Consider the following 15,485-nt stretch of genomic DNA (forward strand, 5'->3'; position numbering starts at 1 on the left):
CTCAGCTACCTGGGGCTCTTAACTGGCAAGAGGCGGGAAGAAGCCAAGGATGGAGCACCCAAGGAAATGACAGAGGCATGGGCATGTGTGTTGTGGGGGGGTACAGTGGGCAGGGCCGCGGGGAAGGGGCAGGGCACTGAGCCTCAGGGACCGGAAACGCTCTGCACTTAGCTGCCATCCACTTAGGGCTGAGCTGGCCAAACCTCACCGCTCGCCACCTGAGGGCTGACCAGGGCAACAGACCCTCTGGAGGTCCTGGGCCACCAGATCCACTCCCATCCTCTGCCTCGCTCCATCCCTTCCCCAGCTCTAGGGTTCACTTTAGGGTCCTTCAAGGCCCTGGGCTCTGGGCACACAGATGCCAGGAACCCCAACCCAGGGCACCCACAGCTTTAGCCCTCATGGAGAATACTCCAGAAAAGTATTTGGAGAACTACGTCCAGGGTTCTCTTTTTCTTTTTCTAAATGGAGCACAGGACCCCCAGAATCAAAGACGTAAGGGGCTCCCGAGGAGAGCCCAAAGCCCCTCTTCTGGAATGGCTCTTCCTAAGCAATTCGCCTGCCAGGGACATCCCCCGACACCCCCGGCTCGCTTTCCTTCTTTCTTCACCATTTAAGTTTCTCATCCCCTGCACAAAGCCCACCTCCTCCAGGCAGCTTTCTTTGACTGACTGTGACGGCTCTGCTCACTCTAGCCTGCCCATCTCCCCCGACTCAGTTCAGCACGGGCTCTCGGGAATGCGTGACGTTACAAAGCACCCTTCGACCTTTTCCTCCCGTGGTCCCTTCTTCCCGCAGGGACAGGAGGCCGTAGAGGCCAGGGTAACAGTGCCTTTCCCTTTGTCTCGGTCCACAGGCCCACTCTGGGGCTGGCCGATCACGTCCAGGAGTTGGATGAGGTCAGGCTGACAAGCCACCTGATCACCTCCCACCTGGCACTGTTGGGAAAGGGGGCAGGAGAGGGTGGCCTTGCTGGGCTCCCAGAGCACTGACCTGAAGGCAGCCAGGTATTCGGGATCCCCCATTGGGGGGTCCAGACCTCCAGCCCAGGCCACGTTGACATTGAAGCCCTCACCGCTGCCAGCTCCCACCTGGGGAAGAGGAGGCACGAGAGACGTGAGGAGAGCGGAGTCCCGGCAGAGGAATCCCAGGAGGTCTGTGCTGCGAGACCAGCCTCTTCACCTCCAGATGGAGACACTGAGGATCAGAGAGGCGCGACGCTCTGCCCGGGCTGGCACAGCTGGTCGTGACAGAGGAAGAGCCCGGGAGAGTCAGTGGGGCCAGAAGGTGGGGTTACCTCATCCACAGCCCCGCTGCCCGGGAAGAAGTTGCCATCGTCATGGCGATGAAGGGAGATGTAGAGCACACTGGGGTCCTGGTAGAAGGTCTGCTGGGTGCCATTGCCGTGGTGAACGTCCTGTGCGGGGACACGGGCAGTGGGTTAGGGCCGGTCTGAAAGCAGAGGGGTGGAGACCGGGCGGGACGGAAAGGTTTCGAGCTTGCTGACCCTTCTGAGGGTCAGGGGCCTGGACTGGGGGTGAGGACGCAGGGGCTCCCAGAGCTAAACTGCGGAGTGACCCGCCACCCTCTCTGAGCCTCGGTCTCTCCATGTGGGCCCAGACGCGTCTATAACAGGCTGGGTGGGGGTGGCGATACCGCGAGACCCTGACCGGGAGCAGGTGTGCCCAGGGCAGGCCGGCCCCTTGGGAGGATGTGTTGGGGGAGGATGAGCGGCAGGAGAGGGAAGAGGCCGGCTTCCACGTCAGGAACCTTCGCTGCGCGTCCTGCCCAAGGCCAAGGAGCAGTGCGGGTGCTCCCAGGCCACGCTCCGTCACAGAGGGACGGGCAGGCCCTGAGGCCCAGCGCGGCGGCCCTCCACTTGGACCGAGCGTGGCCCTGAGTGTGGAACGTTCCCGCACTCTCCATTCCGCACAGGGCCGTCCCATCAGCGGGTGTCTGTGCAAAGCGGTTAGACGCCCTTGCTCCAGAGCTCAGGGGCCCTGACTCAAGGTGCAGTCACGGGCCTCAGGTGTGCGGCTATGTGCAGGTTCCCTAACCCAACCTCCCTGTGCTCACTGCCCTCATCTGTAAACCAGGTCTTAGTTAGAGGCGGGAAGGGGTCAGTGTGCAGACGCGATTAGCGGGATATACTGGTGTTATCTACTCTTATGACTGTCACTACCTGCCGGGGAAATGCAGAAACGGTCAGGTCTGCAGAAAGAAGCCCAGAGAGGCCAAAGACACCATTCAAATGGCTCCTCCCTGGAATTCCCATTATGGCGCAGCAGAAACGAATCTGATTCGGTTCCATCCGTGGGTTCGATCCCTGGCCTCGCTCAGTGGGTTAAGGATCCAGCATTGCCCTGAGCTGTGGTGTGGTTTGCAGACGCGGCTTGGATCCCATGTTGCTGTGGCTGTGGTGTAGGTCGGCCAGCTGTAGCTCCGATTAGACCCCTAGCATGGAACCTCCACATGCGGCGGGTGCAGCCCTAAAGAGACGAAAGACAAAAAAAAAAAAAAAAAAAAAGGCTCCTCCCTTGTGGGAGCAGTTATGGCTGAGGCCTCCCTCATACCATCTCCTCTGGGCCTCCCAGTGGCCCTGCGATGTGGCCCTTCCCCTCAGCTGCATCTGACACAGGGGACACTGAGTCTCGGTGGGGGGGGGCTACCGCGGGACTCGGCAGGACATGACGACCGAGTCCGGGGCTCATTCCACAGGTTCTCAGGCCTGAAGGGGCCGGGAACCAAGACCTACCCAGTCCACAATGAGGATCTTGCCGGCTTTGCCTTGTTGCTGCAGCTGCCGGCAGGCGATGGCCACCGAGTTGAAGAAGCAGAAGCCCCTGAGAAGAGAAGAGAGAGGTCGTGCCAGACCGATCCCTCCTGCCTCCCCCTCTCCCTGCCCCCGGCCCGGCCCACCTCGGCCCACCCAGGCCTCCGTCAGGCCTTACATGGCTGTGGAATGGTCTGCGTGGTGTCCTGGGGGCCGAACCACAGCAAAACCGTTCTGGAAACAGAAAGAACACTTGTCAAGCAAACAGCCAGCCCTCTGACCCCCACCTCCACGAACCTGCTCCCCCAGCCCCAGGCTCCTCCCCCGAGAAGGGACCACAGGGTGGCAGCTGCCAGGATGACCAACTGCGACCAGGCTGGAAATCAACGGTCCCCATGCTGACCTCCGGGCCTCTGCGAACCTCCCACCCCGGTGGGTCCGGGCTCTTATCACTTTGAAAGAACAACAGCTCTTATTTGTTGGGCAAAACCTATGTGCCTGGCACTGTGCTACGCACTGATAAACGCCAGATTTCATCCTCACAACTGTCTGAGGTAAAGATTATCTAATCTTCACAGCATCTTCATAAGATAAACACCATTGTTATTTCTGGTTACAGACAGGAGAAATCTGCAGCTTAGACAGGTTAAACACGTGCAGAGTTGCCTGGCTGTAGACAGTGGAGCCTTGGCTTGGGCTCTGAGCTCCTAAATGGTGGGGGGCTCGGCACAAGCCCCCCTAAGATGTCCAGCCCAGAGCAAACAAGCGCGGGTGCCAACCCAGTTTGTAAAACCTCAGCACCAGAAAGAACCTCTCTCTCTGCCCACGCATGGGCCCCCTGAGAGGCCCTGCGCCTTGTTCTCGGTCGCACAGTGGGTCTGGGTTAACCGATCCTGGGTGATCGTGACCCTGTCTCTCTGAGGGCCAGCGGCACCGTGCTTGATCCCCCAGCAAGTAACATGAGCCTAGGGTTCAGATGGCATCTTGGGCCCCAGAGCGCTCAATTTCCCTAGCGAAACCCTGGGATGATGGCCAAGAGGAAGGCAATGCTGGATGCTGGTCTGGCCTCCCGGCGGCCCCATCCAACTGCTCCTTCCTCCGTGGCTTGCCCACCGGTCACTTGAACCCCCTACCTTGAGCTCCCGGGAGGCCACTTTGAAGGCGAGGTCGGTGACGCTGCCTGCCGCCCAGCGGGCCGCGTTGGAGGAGTGCAGCTCATTCCAGATGGTGTCGGTGTCCACCTGCGGGGCCAGAGTCAGGGCCCGCATCATCCAAGGCCTCCCTCGGGAGCCAGGCCCGTGGGGCAGGGCCCACCCCGTGGCCAGGACCCCAGTGCCCCACCGCCCAAAGGCAAGGCCTCCCGTGTCCCCCAATCCCAGCACGACTGCTCCTTCCCAGCTTCTGTCCACATCACCAGCCCGCATCTGGCCAGCACTCTGCCGGCAGCATCGCGCCTGCCTCCCCGGTCAGAGGAGGGGGCATGGCGTTACCTGGGCGGGACTTGGGGTTTGGGCCTGGAGGGGGTTTTAAGCCCCAGCTGACTCTGCTCAGGCCCTCAGGACGGTCGGAGCTTGAGGGGCCGTCTGCACCACTGTCTTCCACTCGGGGCCCCTAGCCCAGGCTGGGAGGCCCCCCAAACCCAGTCCCTGGGCCTCAAGGCTAGGGAGGGGCCGGGGGCCGTGATGGGGAGATGGGGAGGGCGAGGCGGACCGAGAGAGGCGAGGAAGGCAGAGAGAGTCTCAAGAGGCTGGAGAAAGAGAGAGAGACAGAGACAGAGAGGGAGAGGAGGGAGGAGAAAACAGAAGCAACAACAGTTGGAAAAATCAGAAAGTGGCAAGAAATGGGAAGTTGTGAGCAGGGTGCTGACCGGCTCCCAACCCGCCCCCCAGCTACAGCTTCCACTCCCCCTCCAGGACTGGGCCTCCGTCCCTGCCTCCCCATGCCCAGCGGGCAAACAGCCGCAGGGGCCTTTTCTGGGCAGGAGAGCACTGCCAGGAGACAGGAGTCCCCGGGCAGGGTGAGGGGGAGCAGGGAAAGCCGGGATGTAGGAGAGACGTGCCTGGGTCACCAAGGACAGCGGAGGACCCCCCCCCCAACACCAAAGCCCCAGGTCAGGCCGCTCCACTCTTCCTGGAAGTCCACTCGGGGAGGCAAAGCTGCCTGGAGGCAGCGTGGAGAAGCCAGTCCCCACCACAGGGTCTCAGGAAGGGAGATGCCCCCAAGCTCTAGGCTCGGTTCTGCTCTTGGAGCCTCCTCAACATCTACCAAACGCCCCCTAAGTGTGAGGCATGGGGGGCGCCACACCCGGGAGGGCACGCCCGCCCCCAGGGGCTCCTACCCATCTGGGGGGCACTACAGGACAGTGCTGGGCCTGGGAGAATGGGAGGGAGGAGCTCTGAGAGCCCGTGGCCAAGCACAGCAAAACCTGGGCACACTTACCCCAACCCCACCACAGGGCAGCATCACAAACATCCGCTGTGCCAGGAGCCCTGCGGGAAAGGCCCAGGCGTGTGAGCTGAGCCCACTCAGCCTCCGGCTGGGCCGGGAGCAGAGAGGCCCTAGAAGAGGGTGGGCTGGGTGGGCAGGATGGGGTGGACGTGGGCCACAGAGGGGCTGTGGGCAGTGAGGAGGTGTCCAGGGCCCTGGAGGGACGGGCAGAGGGAGGACAAGAGCACAGGGGATGCATGGGCTGGGTGAGCCGGGGGAGATCTGGGGGCCCCAGGTACCATCGGGCCCCTACCTGCCAGCTTCCCATTGTCCAGTTTGAGGCGGCTGAGCGGGTTGGTGCCATAGAGGAGCACGTGGCGCTCGGAGTGCACAGACTGCAGCTCCTCCAGGGAGGCCTTCCGGCCCCGGAGAGACTGAGGAAGGGCCCACAGAGCTCCTGAGCCACTGCTCAGCCATCGCCCCGCCATTCCCACCATCCGGCCGGTGCCTCACCTTCTGCAGGGCTTCCTACCCCCTTCCCCTCCATGACCCATACCGCCTCCACCCCGCAGCCCCCCACGCTGCCCCCTCACCTCACACTGGCTCCGGAGCCCCCGCTCCAGCAGCCGGGACCAGATGCTTTGGATGCGGCCTGCGTGCTCCGGATGCCTGCTGTTGTCCCCACAGGAGCACTGGTGCTTCAGCATTACCGAGTCATAAACTAGCCCTATTGGGAGCCAGGGTCAGGGCTGGGACCCTGGGAGTCCCCACCCCAGCACCCCCACCACCCCGGGCCATTGACTGCAGACAGAGCACCCACATGCAGCCAGGGAGGACACCCCCCCCAAGAGTTCCGCATGCCCCACCCTGCCCCTTGGGACCCCCCACCCCCCCGCGCTGCTCACCCAAGCAGCCTCAGACACCTCACCCCCACACCACACCACCCCAGCCAACACAACTGCCTCACGGCCGCAGCCTTCCCAACTCACTGACCCCCCGCCCCTGATGTGGCCCCATGACTGTGACCTCAAGCGCTCAGAGCCCAAGGGAGGCCTGCTGTTGGGGGCTCACACTGGATGTCATGATTCAAATAGGTGCCCCCAAACTGGGAGCTGGGAAGCCCATGGTGACACAGGGCCATGTGACAGGACAGATGCAATTTTGGGGAAGTGACTGTTTTGGCCTGACCCGTGGGACGCCCCGACGAGGGCTCTGCATGGTGTCAGCGGGAAGTCACTTTCAGCACATTTCAGGACATCGGGGATCCTCAAAATGCTCACACCATTTGACCTGGGGTCACCTCTCCTTGAGAGTGACCCTTGGGAAACAATCCCAGGAGGAGGGACAATGTATGTTCAAGGAAATTCAAACAAGGAAAAAGGAGTAACCGCCTAACTGCTCCAGCAAGAGGAAATCTTTACATGAACATAAAAGCCTGGGATGACATGCCACAAAATCTCATTTGAAAAGATTAATTATATCACAAAGTGTTCACGATGTACAAACTGAATAAAGCAAGCTGGGTACAAAACGTAGCCACAAAACGTCGTGGGTACGCCATTTAGGCACTTGTACAGGTGGCTGGAATGAAGACTGGCCTGAAATCTGACGGCATTTATGAGTGATTGCCTCTGGGGAGTGGGATATTGGCTGGTAATTTTTATTCCATTCTTACGCTTTTCTGTCTTTCTCAAGCTTTCTAACATGCCTTTGTGTTCTTTTCACAAGCAGAGTATTAATAATAAACATCCTTTGTGAAAGGCCTAAACCGGTTGTCAGGGGACCTGAATCCTCAGCCTGGCCTGACGGCCAGCTCGCTGCGTCACCATGAGCCCGTCCCTTTCGATTTCCCGAGCCTGGGTCTCCCCAGCTGCAACATGAGAACCATCACCAGCTCCGTCAGCTCCATGGACACTGGGGATCTCATCAAGACTGAGAAAGTGCTCTGTGGCCTCCAAAAATGCCCCAAGCGACCCATGAGACAGACGTGGACTTGTGCCCTGACCCTGTGTGCCCCCAGCCCCTTCCTCCTGCCCTCTAAGCCGGGCCTTACCTGTGGTGAAGGGCAGGGTCCTGGTGGGGGTCTCTGAGCTGGGCAGGACACGGGCCTGGCTGGGAGGCTCCGGGGTTGGCAGTGAGGCGGGTGCGGCTGGGGACGACTGAGCCCTGGACAGGGGCCGGTGACCGCCCTGGGCCAGGGGAAGCAGCACGGGGTCCCCAGCGCCTCCCCGGGGCAGTCGCCCGGCCAGTCGCTGCTGCTCCCAGAGGAACACCTGGGGGACACAGAGGGCCTCAGTCTCAGGGCCTCCGGGTCCTGCTCCATCTGCCCCTGCCCCGGCCTCGGGAACCTCCAGGCCCCTTTTCCAAAGATGGCCCTGGTCCAGCCTCCCAGCTGGGCCCTAGCCTTTCCCTCTCTCGGTTTCCTGCCCCCAAAAACCACCCAAAAGTCTGCACCCCGGGTGACTATCCCATTCTGCCGGGGCTCCTTGGGCCCTCAGGACACCAAAGCCAGAAACTGGGTGAGGGGCCTTGGGCCCAGCTCTGACCAGGACCCCGTTTTCTCCAAGGATGTGGGGACCTACCTGCCTGAGTGGACTGTCGCCATATGCTAAGGGCTGAGTTGTGTCCCCCTCCCACTTCATGTTTAATGACAGAAGGAAATCTTAGCGCCCAGGACCTCAGAACATGACTGGATTTGGAGATAGGGTCTTTACAGAGGTACTCAAATTAAAGTGACGTCACTAGCCTAAGCTCCAACAGGACCCTGGTCCTTACAAAACGAGGAAACTGGGACACACTTGTGGACAGAAAGAACATGATCATTGTGCAACTGTAAGTGTAATAAATTCATTGAGTAATTCAAAACAAAACAAAACAAAGAGATAATGTGAAGACCCGGGGAGAAGGCGGCCGTCTACAGGCCAAAGAGACAGGCCTGGAACAGCCCCTTCCCTCGCAGCCCTCAGAAGGGACCAACCCGGCCAACACCTTCATGTTAGACCTCCAGCCTCCAGCACAGTTTGAAAAATAAACTTCTTTGTTGAAGCCACCCAGTTCACAGTACACGTTACAACAGCCCCAACAAACGAATACCCTGTGGCTAGACTCGCAAGGTGAGAACCTGCTGGTTGAAGGGCCAGGCCCAGCTCTGCCCCACTTCCTGCCCTAGCATCTTCCTGGAAGCAGGACAAGCAGTCACGGGGGAGAAGTGCCAGGGCAGGAATGTGGGCAGCTTTGCAAAAGGCCAGTCTCACTGCTGGACAAGGGACCTGGCTTCACCCTGAGATGGGAAGGCTGCTGGAGGGCACATGCCCGTGGATGTGTGTGTCTGGATGCACGTGTCCGTGCGTGTGGGTGTGTCTGTCTGTCTGTCCGTACCTCAGTGAGGATTTGGCAGAGTAACCACAGGTCCCAGAGCTGCGCTGACATCCGGTCTCCCTCCCTTCCATCTTTACCAGGCCTAGTCTCCCAACTACACCTTCCGAGGGGTGCCTGGGCACTACCATACCTGCTGGTGCTGCTGCAGAGGAACAGGGCCCCTGGCCTCATGCTGCCCGTGGCTGGACTCCCTGTGTTCCAGGCCATCCTCCCCCACTGGCCCCAGTCCCCCAGCGTCCGTCTCCAGGTCCTCGGCTGAGGGTATCTGCCGCAGTCGGGGCTTCTCACTCGGCTTGGCTGGCCTCTGGGGAGGGGAGATGCCCACTAAGGAGACATGCTGGGGTGGGACGTGGTGGGCTGGGCCAGGGGGCCCCTCACCTTGCTGGGACTCCAGTGGCCATGCAGCTCTGGGGCCCCAGGGGCCACGCCCTCCCTCCAGGCCTCTGTCCCTCCTGAGTCTCCCTTCTTTCAGCCACCAGAGGCCCAGTTCTGCAAGCCCTCACCACCTCCCCGACCCAGGTTCCCTCACCTTGATCAGCTGGACATGAGGTTTGAGCCGCTCCAGGCGGGGCTGCAAGGCACCCAGCGGTGCGCTTGGGGGCAGGGGCTCTGAGCGGGTCCGGCTCAGGGGCCGGTGGAGGCCTGACCCGGAGAGCCGCTCGCTGGTCATTAAGGACTGGGCAAAGTGGAAGGGCAGGGGCCCAAGCCCGGGCACTGGAAAGAATGGGGGGGGGCATAAGGAGGGAACCACAGGGAGGAAGGGAAGGAAGCAAGGGCAGCGGGTGGGGATAGGGACTTAGCAGGGAGACCCATGGCAGGATGGGGGCTGCCAAGGTTGGGGCAGAAGGATGGGTCACTTCCCAAGCTTGGCCCTCGGTAGGATGCCGGGATCCAGCCCCTCTCCTGGAGAAGCTGCGGACTCACCAGTCAGCAGGGGGGCGTGAGAGACTGAGGGATCCAGGAGGAGAATGGGCTGCAGGCGGGAGGGCAGGGGGCCCCCGGCCTCGGGCTCCAGGCCGTGGGGCAGAAAGAGGGGAGCATGGGGGCTCCCCAGGACCGGTCCCCGGGGGCCCAGAGTCGGATGGGTCCTGCGGTCACCATCAGCCTGGGGGAGAGGTGGGGAGCTTCAGAGGGGAGGAGATCAGGCAGGGGGGAGGGTGACGGCCATGGGGGGTGTGTAGGAGGAGGGAGTGAGAGATCTCGGGAGTTGGAGCAGGAGAGGGCGCCTCAGCCACTCACCCTGGCAGGGGCGGGCAGCCCCAGCGTGATTGTGGGCAGCAAGGCGAACGGGGCCAGAGAGGTCTCCTGCAGCCGCAGCCGCTGGCCCAAGAGCGCCTGCCGTGGGGAGCAGGGCAGGGGTCACTGGTCCCAGACCTCTACCCCTGGGCATGCCTTCCCCAGGACCCCCAGGAGGCTCAGGTGGGGGCTGCCCATACCCGTGGCCCCAGCCTGGTCAGGCCGCTTGCTGAGAGCACGGCTGAGCCTCAGACCTGCCCCTGGGAGCCCAGCCTGGCAAGGTCTTACCTCGGAGCCCAGGACTGGGTTGGGGCCATGCTCGCTGTCATTGGGGGAGCTGCACCCTGACGCCGGCGTGCTGCTGCTACTGGGGGAGGAGTCTGAGGGTTGGGGAGAGGGGATGGCAGTCAGGGGCCACGTGGCCTGGAGGGGATGGGGGGGACCCTTCCCCAGTGGGTGGCCACAGGGCAGGAAGGAGGCGGCCCGCCACCCGCCTCCAGTGCCTTTGGACACACATTTTTCTAAGGTGCCCCTTCTTCAGGGCAGACGTCCGCCAAGCCAACAGAGTTGGGGTGCAGCCCCAACTCGCCCCCTGCCAAGTGTGTGGGACACACCCCGACAACCACCCACAGCAGCCCTGGGGAGGGCACCCCTGCCTGGATGGGGCCTGACCAAAAGGGACAAGGCCTGCCACCAGCCCACCCCGCGGGGCCTCACCGCCGAGGGTCTCTGCCGGCCGCCGCCGGAGGCTCGGCGGGGCACTCTCCTTCCGGAGCAGGGGGTTCTTCCTCCGCTCCAGGGACTTCTTGGGCTTGTAACGCAGCTTCAGGTTGGGCTCAGAGACTGCGGGAGCACAGGCGTCGCTCGGTCTGTGCCCGGCCTCCTGGGCTCTGTCCCTCGCCCTCCCTCCCGGTCCTCCCCGAGGTGGGCAGTCCAGAGAAAGCCAGGGTGTGCGGCCGGGGCCCCCTCCCCTCCACACTTCGGCGCCCTCAGCTCCCCTGGGGGGGTCCCTGCTGGCCTGTCCCCGCACCTGTCTTACGCAGAGGAAAGTGTTCTGGGGGGTCGCTGGGCAGGCTGGGAACGGGAGGCAGGAAGCTGCTGAGCATGGAACGGGCAGCTCCTTCCGTCTCCAAGGGCTCGAGAGTTCTGTGGAGTGAGCGCCAAGGCTGCTTCAGAGAGGCAGGGGTGCCCAGAGGCCCGGCCAGCCCGGTGTGGTCGGCAGGAATAGGGGCCATCTCCAGGTGGCAGCACTGGACCACTGATCCCACTAGCAGCCCGCTGGTGAGACAGACCTCGGACCCAGCAGGGGAGCTGGGAGCCGGGGTCCAGGGCTTGGGTGCAGGCCAGATACAGTGGGAGGAAGCTGCTCTAGGAATCAGGTATCTTTGTGCTCAGGGGAAGACAGAGAGAAGGAAGCCAGCATGGGTGTGTGCACGGCATGGGCAGGGAGGGTGGAGAGGCACTGCAGGAGGAAGGGCCTCTGGCGGGGCTAGGAGAGATAAGTAAAGGGCAGAAGAGGGCAGGTGCCCCTTGGGACAGGGGTTCGGATCAGGGGATGGGAGCTGGGAGGAAGAGCGGGGAAGTGTGTGCTCCAGGCTGACACATGAGAAGGAGGGGCAGGCGGGCACCGGCACAGCAGAGAGGCAGGCGAGGGAGGGCGTTACCTGTAGGGGACGCTGGGGCTGTTGGGATGAACTGTTTTCTCTAAGGCTGCCTGCTGCTTCTTCAGGATCACCTCTGCCAGCTTCTGCTTGACCACACTGCTGGCTACGGCACCTGCAGGGGCAGAAATCACGAGTGGGTTGGGAGTGGGTGGACAGGTGGCTTTCCTGGGACATCATCTGCCCGCTGCCCTGAAGACACCCCTAGAGCGAGGCATCCGGGGGGCTCCTCGGGCAAGAGCCACACCTGAGGCCCCACTCCTTCTGCGATGCCTCCAGACCCGCCCTCACCCCCACGTACCTTCACCACCAGTGCCCGGAAAGCAAGCGTGGGGGACCCGGGCAGGCACTGCCCCCACCCCTCCCATGCCCACACAGGGGGCGGAGGACCCCGGGCTGGGGAGGCCTCCATCCTTACTCCGCTTGCTCTTGTCCTTGTTGAGAAGCTGCCGCAGCTCTTGCTCCTGCTGCCCCACCTGCAACTCGGGCATCGTGTCCATTGAGAGCTGTGGGGAGGGCCGGCCGCCCAGGAAGCAGGGGCAGCGGGGGCGGGGGGGGGATTGAGGATGGAGAGAAGGGTCTGGGGAGGCTGAGGGAAGGGAGGGGGACAGGGGACGGAGCTCTATCTTTACCCTCATGGGCTCCACCGAGCGCTGAGGCTGCACGGCCCCCAGGAAGAGGTGATGGGGCAGGCGCTGGGTGTGCTGCAGGGCCAGCAGCGAGGGCTCCGGCGGGGGCTCCACCAGGGGCCGCTGCCCCACCCGCAGGTCCATGGGTTGGGGCTGAGGGCCTGGCGTGTCTGTGCGTGGCCGGGGGCAGCCTGAGGACACAGAGAGAGGGCAGGGTCAGCCGGAAAGGTCTGCAGGTGCAGGGTTACCTAACCGGCCTCCTTGAGACTCACTTGACGATGGCAAAACACCCTCTAGGGGCCTTGTCCTCACTGCGCCCTCACTACGGTCCTGCAAGGTAGGTATTTTCTACCCTATTTCACCTGTGAGCCAGTGATACAGGCTACACAGTTAACGGTGGCATTTGAATGGAGCCTTCTGACTCCAAGCATGGCTTTTTTCCACTAACTAGGTGGCCTCTCCAGGCCAGGGTTAGGGGCTGTGGGGATCCAGAGAGGGGCCCAGGGCCCTTTGGTGATACATTCTAGGCCCCGCCCTCTCTTCCTTTCCTCCCCCTGGAAAGAGCATTTGGCCCTGCTGCCCTCTGAGCTGTGCTCAAAGACACAGGGATCAGCCAGGCAGTCCCCTTTGCTCGGCCTCCAACCCCAAAGGGTATCTCGGGCCCTCTCAGTTGCCACCCTCCCTACTCCATCCCAGGCCACAGGATAAAGAGGTGCCTCCAACCCACCACCAGCCCTCGTGCCCACGGAGCCTGCTCCCTGTACCCTCACACCAGCTCAGGGCCTGGCATGGCGAGGGCGGCAGGCTCAGCGGCCTCTTCTCGAGTATCCCCTGCGCCCACACCAGGAGTGCCCTGCCAAGGCCGTGGATGCAGGGGCTATTTATAACTAGCTGCCAGACCGGCTTCTAGGCCAGCACCACCAGCTGGGCCAGGCTGGGCTCAGCAGCCAGAGGCATTCCGAGGTGCTAGGAGGTGGACGGTTATCCTGGAGGAGGAAAGGCAGGTGGGGCCAGGAGAGGTGCCAGCAGACACAGGACACAAGCGGGGAAACTTTTCTGGAGAGGCTTTCTTCAGCTTGTCCAATGCTGGGCGACCCCCCTCAGGAGAGCCACAGGCTGCCTTCTGGGCCAGAGCTGGCAAGCACTGTGGCAAAGTACCAGCTGGGGAGTTAGGAAACACAGCCTCCAGGCCCAGCTCAACCATTATCTTAACATCCATCGCACACATGCACGGGCTGCAAACCCTTTCACCTCATCACCCTCACAGGCCCTGGAAGGCAGTGATGACTATTCCCAAATGAGGAAACTGAGGCTCAGGTAAAGGGACCCAGCCAAGGCCACCCAGCTCGGGGCACAGTGAGCTCGGGTTCCGGTCCCACTGAGGGCAGTGCTCTGGTTCCATTTTCCCAGTGACTTTCAGGAAGCAGTGTCCCCCGCCCCACCCCCGGAGGACTTTCTCACTGAGCCAAGGGACAGGGGCTTGCAGTGGGTTGTCGCTAAGGGGTATCTGCCCTAACAATCTCTGACCAGGAGGTGCAGACAAGAGAAGAGCAGGGAGGTGCCCGCATGACTCTGGATGTCAAGGGACCAGGGGGGATGGCTGGGCACCCAGAGGCAGCCAACGGCAGTCAATGCACCGCTCTGCTGCCCCCACCCCTTGTTCACTCGCGGACCCCAAATTCTCATTCTGGTGGAATCTGGGCCTCTGATACCACCGCACCTCAGCCCCAGGAAGGGCCTCAGGCCTTCCCCGTCAGGTGTCCTGGCTTCCTGGGGTGACTCCCCGGGCGATGTGGGAGGGCCCTCAGGGCACTGTGGGGCAGGGCTGGACTTGCGGCCAGCAGCGTCAGCCACCCAGACTGTGAGCGGCCCTGTCCCTCTCTCTCAGCACCGCCACGGCCTCCAGCGCAGAGGATGCTGGGAACGTGGGAGGGGCTCTGCCTGCAACCCTGGGAACGCCTCTGGGGGTGACTTAGCATTTGGGAGTCTCCACAATCTGGTGCTAACTCAGCTTCTCTCAGCTTTACCTCCTACATCTGAACATGGACCCGCCTCTGCCATCAGCTCCCGTCCGGTCACATCCTGGACTTTCTGCCCTCTGAGCTTTTGCTCACAATGTCCCCTGCTACTGCTGTCCTCACCCCTTGATTCTATTTTTCCAGATCCTACCCTTATGTCCAGGCCCAGCGGGAGTCGTCCCTCCTCCCTGGCCCCAGCTCAGCGTCCCGCCTCATGCCCTCCTCGGGATTTCCCTCCCTCTCACGGCTGGTTCTGTGCCCTGAACCAGTCTCGCCCGGACAGGAACCGCACCTGAGACAAGCTTCCAGAGCGGGGACTTGGTTTTGCCGATGGCTCACTATCCCAGCACCTAGAACAGTACTGAGCACATGACAGGCACCCCATAAATACTGTCTGAATCGATGAATAAACCTCTATATCCTCTGTGCCCTGGAACAGAAGTGGGGTTCATTCTGTTTCCTTTTCCAATTTCTAGCTCTAAAGCTTTTAGGAAATGACACAACTACGAGGACGAATGGCCAGTGGGTGGTGAACTGAAGGTTTCAAATGGATGGATGAACTTAATCCGCTGCCCCTCCGGCGCTGGCACATACTGCATTCTACCACAATTTCTCTTTTGACTTGTGTGTCAAAAGACAAACGGGCCTTCCTTTCTCCCTGCCATAGGCTGGGTGTCAGGTGTGTACCTTGCACCCAGTAGGCCCTGGGTGGATCCGGCTAAAGGCAAGGCAAGGGCGGCCCTCCTCCAGCCCAGCCCCAGCCCCCGACCCACAAGCATGGCCCAAACCACGTTAAGTCCCCCTGCCCTCGCTCAACACAGCCTAACAGCAGTGGGGGCAAGGAACGGTGAGAGAACCGTGGAGGGGTCTCCCCTCCCCACTCGGGGAAGACGCGGCACAGGGCGTCTTCCCACCCTGCCAGGGCTGCCATGCCCACCCCGCAGGGCCTACAAACCAGATCGCACCACTGTGCCCTGTGCCCGGGTCCGAGTATAAATATGAGCTTCCTACTGGCCTTCCTGTTTCACTGCACCCAGTGCAGACAAGGAGAGCTTCCTGCTTTCCTTCTCCTGCTGTGTTTCCCAGCTCTGGGGCCAGCCTGGACCCAGCGTCACCTCTCTTATTCCCTATGCTCACCGCCTCCCCCGGAACCCCAACCTCCCGACCCTCTGGCCACCAGGCAGCCATCCTGCTGAACTGGCCCCCAGCTCCTTGCCCCCTTTCGGTCCTTTCCAGCCCCATCTTCCACTCCCCACCACACGCCCCCTTGAGCCTGCTCTTACCTGTGCCAGGGAGGCTGGGGCCGTGGGCACCCGGGCTCACCTGGGTCCCATCTGTAAAGAGAAGGAAGATGGAGTGACTC

At 62.1% G+C, this 15,485-nt stretch overlaps 1 protein-coding gene across 50 annotated transcripts in view; it reads right to left on the minus strand.

Annotated features, from left to right (window-relative positions):
- The window catches only part of HDAC7 (histone deacetylase 7), a 36,170-nt gene that overhangs the window by 4,087 nt on the left and 16,598 nt on the right, over positions 1-15,485 (minus strand). For 7 of the 50 annotated variants that reach the window (XM_085025191.1, XM_085025177.1, XM_085025176.1 and 4 more), the window contains 20 exons: positions 15,406-15,456; positions 12,108-12,295; positions 11,894-11,981; positions 11,479-11,590; positions 10,845-10,960; positions 10,532-10,657; positions 10,103-10,194; positions 9,818-9,913; positions 9,503-9,683; positions 9,108-9,292; positions 8,709-8,882; positions 7,254-7,473; positions 5,794-5,927; positions 5,514-5,634; positions 5,213-5,262; positions 3,907-4,014; positions 2,952-3,007; positions 2,756-2,843; positions 1,298-1,417; positions 994-1,091 (listed from right to left, as the gene is read on the minus strand). In XM_085025191.1, coding sequence (XP_084881317.1) covers positions 994-1,091; positions 1,298-1,417; positions 2,756-2,843; positions 2,952-3,007; positions 3,907-4,014; positions 5,213-5,262; positions 5,514-5,634; positions 5,794-5,927; positions 7,254-7,473; positions 8,709-8,882; positions 9,108-9,292; positions 9,503-9,683; positions 9,818-9,913; positions 10,103-10,194; positions 10,532-10,657; positions 10,845-10,960; positions 11,479-11,590; positions 11,894-11,981; positions 12,108-12,248 — 2,306 coding nt within the window. In that variant the 5' untranslated portion in view covers positions 12,249-12,295; positions 15,406-15,456. Of the gene's footprint in view, positions 1-993; positions 1,092-1,297; positions 1,418-2,755; positions 2,844-2,951; positions 3,008-3,906; positions 4,521-5,212; positions 5,263-5,513; positions 5,635-5,793; positions 5,928-7,253; positions 7,474-8,708; positions 8,883-9,107; positions 9,293-9,502; positions 9,684-9,817; positions 9,914-10,102; positions 10,195-10,531; positions 10,658-10,844; positions 10,961-11,478; positions 11,591-11,893; positions 11,982-12,107; positions 12,296-14,414; positions 14,484-15,405; positions 15,457-15,485 lie in introns of all 50 variants that reach the window. The other 43 variants (XM_085025203.1, XM_085025205.1, XM_085025207.1 and 40 more) reach the window with 18 other exon arrangements.

This window comes from Sus scrofa, chromosome 5 (genome assembly GCF_054392235.1).
Source record: "Sus scrofa isolate SSC_HxYL_T2T_F1_AM1 chromosome 5, Sscrofa_HxYL_maternal_Yorkshire_Landrace_v2.0, whole genome shotgun sequence".
NCBI lineage: Eukaryota > Metazoa > Chordata > Mammalia > Artiodactyla > Suidae > Sus > Sus scrofa.